The sequence below is a fragment of the Misgurnus anguillicaudatus genome, chromosome 6, assembly GCF_027580225.2.
Source record: "Misgurnus anguillicaudatus chromosome 6, ASM2758022v2, whole genome shotgun sequence".
Taxonomy (NCBI): Eukaryota; Metazoa; Chordata; class Actinopteri; order Cypriniformes; family Cobitidae; genus Misgurnus; species Misgurnus anguillicaudatus.
In genome coordinates, this window is record NC_073342.2 from 5,106,425 (window position 1) to 5,115,931 (window position 9,507).

The following is a 9,507-nucleotide window of genomic DNA, read 5'->3' on the forward strand; positions in this document are numbered from 1 at the left end:
ATGTCAATTTATTGTCAAGATTTTGACCTCTGCTGATGTCATTTTGATGTCAATTCTACATCTTTTTGACATCAGGATGTTATGATGTTGATGTCATTTTAATGCTATTTTGATATCATTCAATATCAAGTTTCAATATCAATTCAACATCAATGTGACATCAAACATTGATGTCAAAATTACATCAAAATTTATTGACATTTTAATTTTTCAATGTCAAGCATCACTCAATTTATACCTAAATGTACAATGACTGACAACATACACATACTTTGAGATCTGATATGTTTTTATTTTATTTGATTTTATTACACAGTGTAATACAGTGGGGGCGCTATGGATTCACACTTCCAGAGCTCACAGTTGCCTGTAAAAGGGAACAAGAGAACAAGAAAGCAAAAATTAAAACAGGCCCTGTCCATTAACATAACTAACGCTTAGTACCCATCAGTAGTAGGCTACCCCTAATGAAAATTAAAAAAAAAATTGTGGCAAAAGTGTATTGATAGTGGATTACTCTCAGCAAAACCATGGTTTAACTAAGGTTTTTATGGTTTTCTCTGTTTTTACCCTTCCCCTTCGGTTCACACCATGTCCTTCAAAACAGTGGCAAGACATAGGGGTAAAAATATTCCCCATGGAAATGAGACACCACTAGTCTACATAAGGAAAAGCCCGGACGAATGTGATGTTTTGAAATCGCTGCTCTCTGGCATTGAATCAATGTTCACATTCTACAATTCAGAACAAAATGTAAACTTATTACTAGCAGTGAAATGAGATCCTGACATATGACACTATTAAAGGAACACACCAACTTTTGGGGATTTTAGCTTATTCACGGTTTCCCCCAGACTTAGATAAGTCCATACATACACTGTAAACCCGAATAAATTGGGAAAACTCAAATCATTTTTTGGAGTAATGATTTTCCCAATTTTAAGTATGCAGTACTCATATATAACAATTGCCCCTAACTGAAAGAATTAAGTTATCTTAACACAGTTATTTTGATAACAGTTAACATATAATATTTAAAGTTTATAAACATTTTAATTTTGAGTTCTTACAAATCAAAGTTATTTACTATATCAAGTAAAATTTAAACATAAATACTCTATTCAAAATTTATTATTTCAAACAAACACACAACACATGTAATACAATTTTAGACATTTATTTTGAACAAGGAATAGTCAGCTTTACATTTACGTTACATTAAAACATAATACAGTTTATATACACATATCTTCACTAAAATTACAAATGTGATACAATCTAAAATAGTAAAGTCTGTTTAGATTCTACATAAGTACAGTTATGCTTTTAAAGGGTGCAAACTAGCAAACTACGTCTGTACAGAAACCCTTTAAAGAGGGGCAAAATTCAAGAAACTGTTTTACGATGTTAAATACATTCTGGAATGAACAAGAAATGCCTAGAAGCCAATAAGAACATGTGTTTTTTAAACAGTAACTTGTGTCTTCTGAGTTTACACTGATTTAACAAACAAATCAAAATAACATCAGTAAAGTAACCTTAAAAAGACCACAAGTTTTAAGATCTTCAATGAGTAATGTACTGTTGAATGAACAAGGAATGCCTAAAAAACAACAATGTACAGCAAAACAAAAAGATTTGAGATATTTCAATTACTTTAACAGCTGCATGACAAAAATATCAGGTTTGCAAAAAATAAAAAACAGCCTATGTAACAAATTATTAAGCAGAGTAACATTGTTAGTGTGTGCTACTGTAGTGAGAATTACGCTTTACATCAACTCTCTCTTTAAGGTTGGCAGGCCAACCTTGATTTGTCCAGAACAACTGACATATGTGCTTGGTTGTAACAACAGTAGGTAGGGCCACTGGAGCATCCTCAATCTGTACTTCAGAACCATCAAGCTAAAAAATAAAAGAGGAAAAAAACAATGTTAAGGACAGGGTAATTATTATTTGGCAAATATTTTAAAAGTTTCATCAAAAGAGGTAGGTGGTGTCCAGCTGTGCGTAAAATTTGTGGGACAAGTTCTGATTTGTTGGAACTCTGCAAACAGCAGAGAAAAGACAAAAGAGAATATTGTAAAACTAACCCACATCACATGATATATTAAGCAAGAGATGCAGTATAACTTAAGTAAATTTTAAGTAAGCTAGAGTAAATATATATATACCTCAGATGTTAAACGCAGTAAAGGCCAGAGATCCAGAAACACTTTCACTGATGGGCTGGTGTTCATTTTGGAGCAACATTTCTCTTGCAGATGAGACTACAGTTGATTTTCCTCTTCTACACCTTTAGAGCAATTCCTCCTCGTACTATTTCAAGTGATACTTTATCCTCCCCTGTAGGAAAGTTAGGCAAATAATTAACTGCTTCTATCTGTTAAATGGTATCTACATCTGTGAGACTTGAATGCACTTAATGTGTTAAACGTATGATACATACAAGGCAGTGGATTTGTTTTTAGAGCAGTGTCTGTGTTTCACTCTGTAGTGTCTGAGGAGGTGGACTTGGGAATGAGAATATTCTGCACACCCTGCACTTCCAGTCCATCGTCTTATCTAAAAATCAAGAATTTAAACTGTTACAGTTTATTCTTAAACAGTAATAGCAAGCAGAATCTTAGAATAAAGAATACACTGAATGACACATGTCGTGCAAAATGATGATCCAATCTAAACATTATGCAATGCCTACAGAAAGCGCATTAAAGTCGTCATTTCATTATTAAACATTAACATATGATGTATATAATTTCGTACATGAACTCGCAAAACTAACACGTTACAAAACACAATCCTTGCTGGTCATAACATAGTTAAATCAAAAACTATAAAAATAAATACATACTGAATAAAAAGTTCTACATCCATTTATTTTATGAACCATCTGTGTTCATCTGTAGCAGCTCCGGACACTGAATTAAAAGCTTATCTTATTGGCCAACAACTTTCAGCGCGTGGCACAGAATATCGGAAATACGTTAACGTATCGTTTGTAACTATATGTACAGTTTAAAAAACAAATAATTTATGTTGTTTAAGTAGTCTGTTCGAATTAAAGGTTATGTCTGACAAATGCATTAATCTGGGTCTCTATCTACCTAAACAGTAATGTTAACTTATCTAGCAACATGGAGCTCGAAATGTTTGCTCTCCTGCAACACATTTAAAAACTTAGGCTTGACTCTACGTCACCCTAAACTATAAACATTAAAATTATATAGACAAAACTAAACATAATTATGTTTAGAGTTAAGTAATTGAACTGAAAGATGATACTTACAGCACCGCATGAAACGAGACCGATCCGCCATCTTGAATACTCCTCACAGGCAGCTTGTCATGCGTAAACAACATCAGATGCAGCAGCTTGTCGTGCGTAAACGGATGACATCAGATGCAAAATTTCTATTCTATTATTTTTTAAGTTGATGTAATTTATGGAGACAGTTTGTGTAAATTAAAGCAACAATTTACACTTATCTAACTTGAAGAATTGTGATTTGTACAAACTCATAAATACCACAAAGTTCTAAATACTTATCAAGGTCAATTAATTACTTTGAGCATCAGGGTTAACAGTGTACCCTTTTCATCTCCGTGCGTCCCGTAACCCTGTCTGACGCACCCACCGCTAGCCTAGCTTAGCACAAAGACTGGAAGTAAATGGCTCCAGCTAGCATACTGCTCCCAATAAGTGACAAAATAATGGCAACATTTTCCTATTTATATGTTCTACTTTCTCTTAAGAACTAAATTGTTGTGTTTATGAGGATACTTGCAAAGGCTCGGGAATTTTGACACGTGTGTTTATTTAAGGCTAATACAGCAGCAAAAATACTCACAAGCTCAATGAGAAGCGGATGCGTGGCTTGAATGCTCCTCTCAAATAGAAACAGCGAGCGCATATAGCACTGTTGTTTGTATTTCAACGGCTTAAAATCACTTAATTTAAAGATGAATGTGTACAAATGTCAAGCTTTTGTGACTGACCACGCGCACAGCAACGTGACAGGGGCACGTAACCTCGAATGAGAAAATACTACGAGTTAAGTGTGTGTGCTCAATCTGCATAGACTGCGTAGCCTCTTATGGAACAGCTGAAATTCCACACGGGGGCGTATTTGTTCCTCCGACGTTGCATAATAAACGTGAAATCCGAATATTTGACCGTATTATAAATCGTGAATGAAAAGTGAGATTCGAACGAATGTCCGATAGTGAACTAATTGTTTACAGTATTTATATCGCAATTTGGTCAGAAACGTCAAGATTGTGAGACAAACAAAGTTTTGTATTAAAGGCTTGGATATTCCATTTCCTTGGACTTTTGGGGATTTATGAACAATTTGTTTTGGACAATTTCACCAAAGCGGATAAAAGGAAGATTTTGAAGGTAAGTAAATATCCTAAATCGGCTTAAAAGTCTATAATTTTTATTTTGTTATCCTACACTACACAATGAATAATATGGATTTTTTCCAGAAAACTTCTTACATAACATAAATTCAAGCTGTTTCAATGACCTGTACATGTATATTTTCAAAAACCTCCCAGGGCCTTGAATTTCATCCCAGATTCCCAAACTTTCAAGGACCCGCGGGAACACTTCATCTGTTAGTAGTGTCATATGGCAGGATCACATTTCACTGCTAGTAATCAGTTCACATTTTTTACTGAATTGTAGAGTTTGAACATTCTTTCAAAGCCAGAGAGCAGCGATTTCAAAACATCACATTCGTCTGGGCTCTTCCCTGTAGGCTAGTGGTATCTCATTTCCATGGGGAATATTTTACCCCCATGTCTTTCCACTCTGTTTTGAACGACATGGTGTAGGGGTAAAACGCAGAAGAAGGGTAAAAACAGAGAAATGGGATTGGGCCTAAATCTACATTGTTGTTTGCAGCAGGTCCTACCTTCGGGCGCCCAGTGCCCCCTCTTCTGTCTGGCGCAGCCCGCAAATGGTTGGCCATCAGGCTTCCAATGGAAGCTTCGGTGATACCGGGTTGTGACTTCTGGATGGCACCTGAAAAAATGTAACAGCAATTGCCATTTATCTTGCACATACTGATCAAAATAAAAATCATGTAGAGAATAGAGCTATAGGTGATGTATGTGCATAAATAGAAAATATAATTACCTATCATGACTCTATAAAGTTCCATTCTTCTGAATGCCAGCTTGTTACCAGTCCCATCCATGTTCATAATGGACATGAGGCTATTTGTGAGCACTCTGTCAATAAAAATGGGAATAAACAAAGTTATACATGCTGTACAGTACGGCTGTGTATCGCCAACAGTTTCCTGATACAATACGTATCCCTATACAGGGCCACGGTACGATATGGATCACGGTTTATTGTACATTGAATAAGCAGTGTTATAACAGTTGTGATTTTGGCATTCATTTATTAGCTTTTGGGGGAACTTGTAAAAAGACAAAATCTCAGAGCTACAGTACATAACTCATGTTGTTTTAAAGCAGTTTTACAAAGATAGTGCCTTACTTCATTGAATGTAAAATGCGTGCAGTAGCTTTATTATGGATTGCTTACTAGAGCATGTGCAGTCTTTTTTGTGCAACGATACTTTAATTTTATGTTTTGGTTCTTTTTGCAGCAGTTTAGGATAAGATATCCACGCTAACTTTATCACTCGCCCTTGGCAGCAGTTTAGGCTAAGATATCTAGGCTTTTATAACTCGCTGAGAGAGAAAGTATGTGGCACACGCAGACAAGAGAAGAGTGTCTCATCGTATCTAGCTTTAACTCTGACTGTGAATAAGCTAATTTCACAAAATGTTGGCATACATAGTCCATACATTTTAAGATATTAACAGCACCAACTTCAGAGACTGACCTTTTCATCACATTGTTGACATTTTCCCGCAGAGTAGCTCCACCAATTTTTGACATCTGAGCTGTCTGAAGAAAGAATTTTGCAAATATGCAGAAATGTATATGAGGTACAATAATATGTGAATAAGATATTATATATCTGTTGGCAAAGGTTTGTTTTCCTTTTTAGTAGTAACCTACCATGAGTTTTCGTTTTTCCTCGCTGGTTAGCTCTCTGTTAAGCTGTTGAAGCTGGTCTACGGAGTCGATCAATTCTAAGTGGAACTGGGAATGCGGAGGCTCATAAAAACGGCCAGCTTCAGAGAGCTTTGCTCTCATGTCAGCTAGCAAGTACAGCACTCGCTTTTGGAACTCTGAATGTCAGACCAAAGAGAACAATATCACATCATATTCTGTACAATAATTTTCAATGCAGCAGCTATTTTTGTTTATAACACACTTACTTTTCTCTTCCATTGGGAAGACATCTTCTCTATGGTAAGATCTGTGTTCTCTCTCCCGTCTTGGCGTTTCCATGATCCTGGATCTTGATCGATTGTGTGGTCTTTCTCGGGTCCTGGAATGATTGTGTGGTCTTTCTCGGGTCCTGGAATGATTGTGTGGTCTTTCCAGGGTGCTGGACCTGGAATGATTGAGTGGTCTTTCGGGGGTGCTGGACCTGGAACGATTGTGCGGTCTTTCGAGGGTACTGGACCTGGAACGATTATGTGGTCTTTCCAGGGTGCTGGACCTGGAACGATTATGTGGTCTTTCCAGGGTGCTGGACCTGGAACGATTATGTGGTCTTTCCAGGGTGCTGGGCCTGGAACGATTGTGTGGTCTTTTCAGGCTCCTGGACCTGGAACGATTGTGTGGTGTGTGAGGTGTTTCCATGTTCAGGGACCTGGAACGATGGCGAGGTGTTTCCCTGGTGTGCTCTTGACCAATCACTTGATGGCTGGAACTGGGCGTGGAGCTGGACTTGGATTTCTTTGGTGGCGGTGGCAGGGAGGGTGTGTGAGGTGTTTCCATGTTCGGGGACCTGGAACGATGGCGAGGTGTTTCCCTGGTGTGCTCTTGACCAATCTCTTGATGGCTGGAATTGGGAACGAAGCTGGACTTGAAATTCTTTGGTGGCGGTGGCAGGATGGGGCCTGTTTGATCGCAAACAGTGAGAGAATATTAAACAACTGACTTTACTTAGAAACCTGTACATTTAGTTGATGTTGTAGTTTAGGATATATGGCTCTTGACCAATCACTTGATGGCTGGAACTGGAAGCGGAGCTGGACTTGGATTTCTTTGGTGGCGGTGGCAGGGAGGGGCCTGTTTGATCGCAAACAGTGAGAGAATATTAAGCAACTGACTTTACTTAGAAAACTGTACATTTAAATGTTGATGTTTAGTTTAAAGCGGAAGTCCAGCCTAAAACAACATTATGCTCCAACACTATATTTCATCACATATATGTAGTTGATTGTGATGCCATCAAATGTACTAACTCCATATCAAAAATTAAAGCTTTTAACTGCTACAGTCAAATCACCGGAAGAAAAATGCACACCTACATAATTCTGAACGTTCTAAATGGGGGCGGGTCTTGAGGCGAGATGATTGACAGTAGATGATAACGTTCTTTGATTGACAGCTGCACATGATGAGCTAACGTTAGCTTGCTTTGCTTGTGTTCATAATAACAACAACATAATAATAATTTTCTACGTAGTATGTTTACCGTAGTTACACAAAACAAGCAACAACTAAGCCAAATGATGTTTTAGATATTTTTACAATTTTACATTACCTGAGTCCGCGGAAAAACGGTGCGGAAAAACGGTGCTGAAAACAGGACTCGAAAGCTTCCTGACAAAAGTGCTGGCTGCATATTAAAATTTTCGAGGAATCTGTTAGTTCATGTGTCAGCTGAGGGTCGCATTGATGTAAAAACTCCCCACTGTGGCCTGAATTTGTTGTCCTTACATCCACATACTGCACAGGTTCTAGTCATCTTTTATCGAGGGTTTTTGTGATTTCCCCTTCAGAGATGGTTAAAGCGAAGTTACTCTTTGGTTAGGTTCGTCTGACGGCTAACTTCAAGTTGACTTGAGTTGATTTGAGAGCAGGTTGAGCGGTAAAAGAAGTCATTAGGCTTGTTCAACTTCATGCGGCGTCGCAAGAATAGACAGCCGTATGACGTCAAAGTACTGCGAGAGCGATTCGCAAAATTATACGGAGTTTGCTTTCAAAACGCTCTCGCGGAACCTTGACATCATCCGGCTGTCGGTTCTTGCGGCGCTGCTTAAAACAAACCTGAAGGCTGCATCCGTCATTAGTGGGTGGAGCTTAATGACTCTGTTTCGCGCAGTGCATTCTGGTTAATTGAGTCCAACAAAGACCGTTACGAATATTCTGCTTCAACACACTATCAATCTAATAATCGAAATCGTGCAAATTTCTTTTTTTCCTCATGTAAAATGCTAAATGAAAATAAATTACTCGTGATAACAGGCTAAAATGTCTAAAGTTTAATTCCACTTTAAGATATATGGCCAACTTGGCCTACTTACCATGTCCTGATGAATTTGCCTCAGAACTTAACTGGTCATTCGGTGGGGTATCATCAATTGCTTCATCTTCATCATCTGTGTAACATATGAAACAGCCACCTTAATCGCACTTACAGTACTAAAAGCTTCCTTCTTAGAAGTCTCCGTGTTAAACACAAACTATTTTGGACCTGCAACACAACTGTTTCATTATTATACCTTGAACAAAGTCATCAAATGTTTTTTTTTTCACAATCCTCTTGGGCTTAGATATGGCTAGCTCATCGCCACTACCCTCAGCAGCTGTCGAGAAGTTGTATAACTCGCACTCATCCCTGTCCACTTGAATGAATGAAAACCATGCATCAATGAAATTATTATGATAAATGATTATAAGCAAGTCTTATTACAGCAACTGACATTGACTTACTTGATGTTAATTTCAGCTTTATGAGAGGAAATTTCCTCCATTTTTCCTCAGGCTTTCGCATCTCTTTCATTGCTTTCAATGAGTCGATGCCAGGTGGCCAGTACACCATATCATCAAGCACCCAGGACTGTGGAATGACTCCTTCCTCTTCTTTAGTTCTCTCCCTCCAAACAGCCCGAACCCACATGACAAAACCTTTACAGAAAGGGAATATTTTGATTTTTAGTCTGGATCCAGGCCGGTTCAATTATGAAAACTCTCATGTACTACTAAATGGTTGTGCTTATCTATACTTTTCAATGTTACTGACTGAGGCAGAAGGCAGCTCGGCACTGGAGGCTGAGGCAGGACAGAGCTGGAGGATGAGTGGGTGGCAGCACAGTGGTGGAGGCTGAAGCAGGAGGGTGAAGACAGTGGTTAAACACTTGCAAACTGAAAAGGTGACATTTGTGAACTAAATCAATGTAGAAAGAATATAAAAAAAGAATATTTCAGCACGTAAATGAAGCATTCTCCTGTACTTTGAGCATAAAATAAAGTGAAAAGAAAACATTAACATTATATGGCCATAGGCAGTGCTGCAAAGTATTCAAGAATGAATATTTAACATTATTATATTATAGGCTGTTATATTATATTATAACAGCTGTTTTGATTTAAGCTGTTTTGCTCCTATTTGGATGGAG

The 9,507-nt window shown here is 37.8% G+C and overlaps 1 protein-coding gene and 1 long non-coding RNA gene across 4 annotated transcripts; both read right to left on the bottom strand.

Annotated features, from left to right (window-relative positions):
• Window positions 1–271: 271 nt before the first annotated feature.
• On the bottom strand, window positions 272–9,232 carry LOC141364129 (uncharacterized). The gene is made up of 11 exons (XM_073868227.1): window positions 9,132–9,232; window positions 8,822–9,016; window positions 8,611–8,733; window positions 8,413–8,487; window positions 7,100–7,171; window positions 6,310–6,999; window positions 6,047–6,219; window positions 5,868–5,932; window positions 5,147–5,241; window positions 4,923–5,032; window positions 272–367 (listed from the first exon to the last, which is right to left on the bottom strand). Exons 2-11 carry the CDS (start codon window positions 9,006–9,008, stop codon window positions 335–337), a joined length of 1,623 nt encoding a protein of 540 aa, XP_073724328.1. The 5' UTR covers window positions 9,009–9,016; window positions 9,132–9,232; the 3' UTR covers window positions 272–334.
• LOC129446314 (uncharacterized) lies at window positions 1,171–3,400 on the bottom strand. 3 transcript variants are annotated; one of them, XR_008645154.2, is made up of 4 exons: window positions 3,290–3,400; window positions 2,450–2,565; window positions 2,175–2,346; window positions 1,171–1,905 (listed from the first exon to the last, which is right to left on the bottom strand). It is a non-coding gene; the product is annotated as an uncharacterized lncRNA (long non-coding RNA). The 3 variants fall into 3 exon arrangements; XR_008645155.2 differs by having other exon boundaries at window positions 1,171–2,047; XR_012369803.1 differs by having other exon boundaries at window positions 1,171–2,346.
• Window positions 9,233–9,507: the final 275 nt, after the last annotated feature.

Bases quoted from the DNA above. Each gene is read 5' to 3' on its own strand.
- LOC141364129 (XM_073868227.1), bottom strand. From the start codon at position 9,008: ATGTGGGTTCGGGCTGTTTGGAGGGAGAGAACTAAAGAAGAGGAAGGA. The intron at 5,242-5,867 runs GTCAGTCTCTGA...TTTTATTGACAG, and splicing joins GTCAACAATGTGATGAAAAG to AGTGCTCACAAATAGCCTCA. The intron at 5,033-5,146 runs GTAATTATATTT...ACATTTTTTCAG, and splicing joins ACTTTATAGAGTCATGATAG to GTGCCATCCAGAAGTCACAA.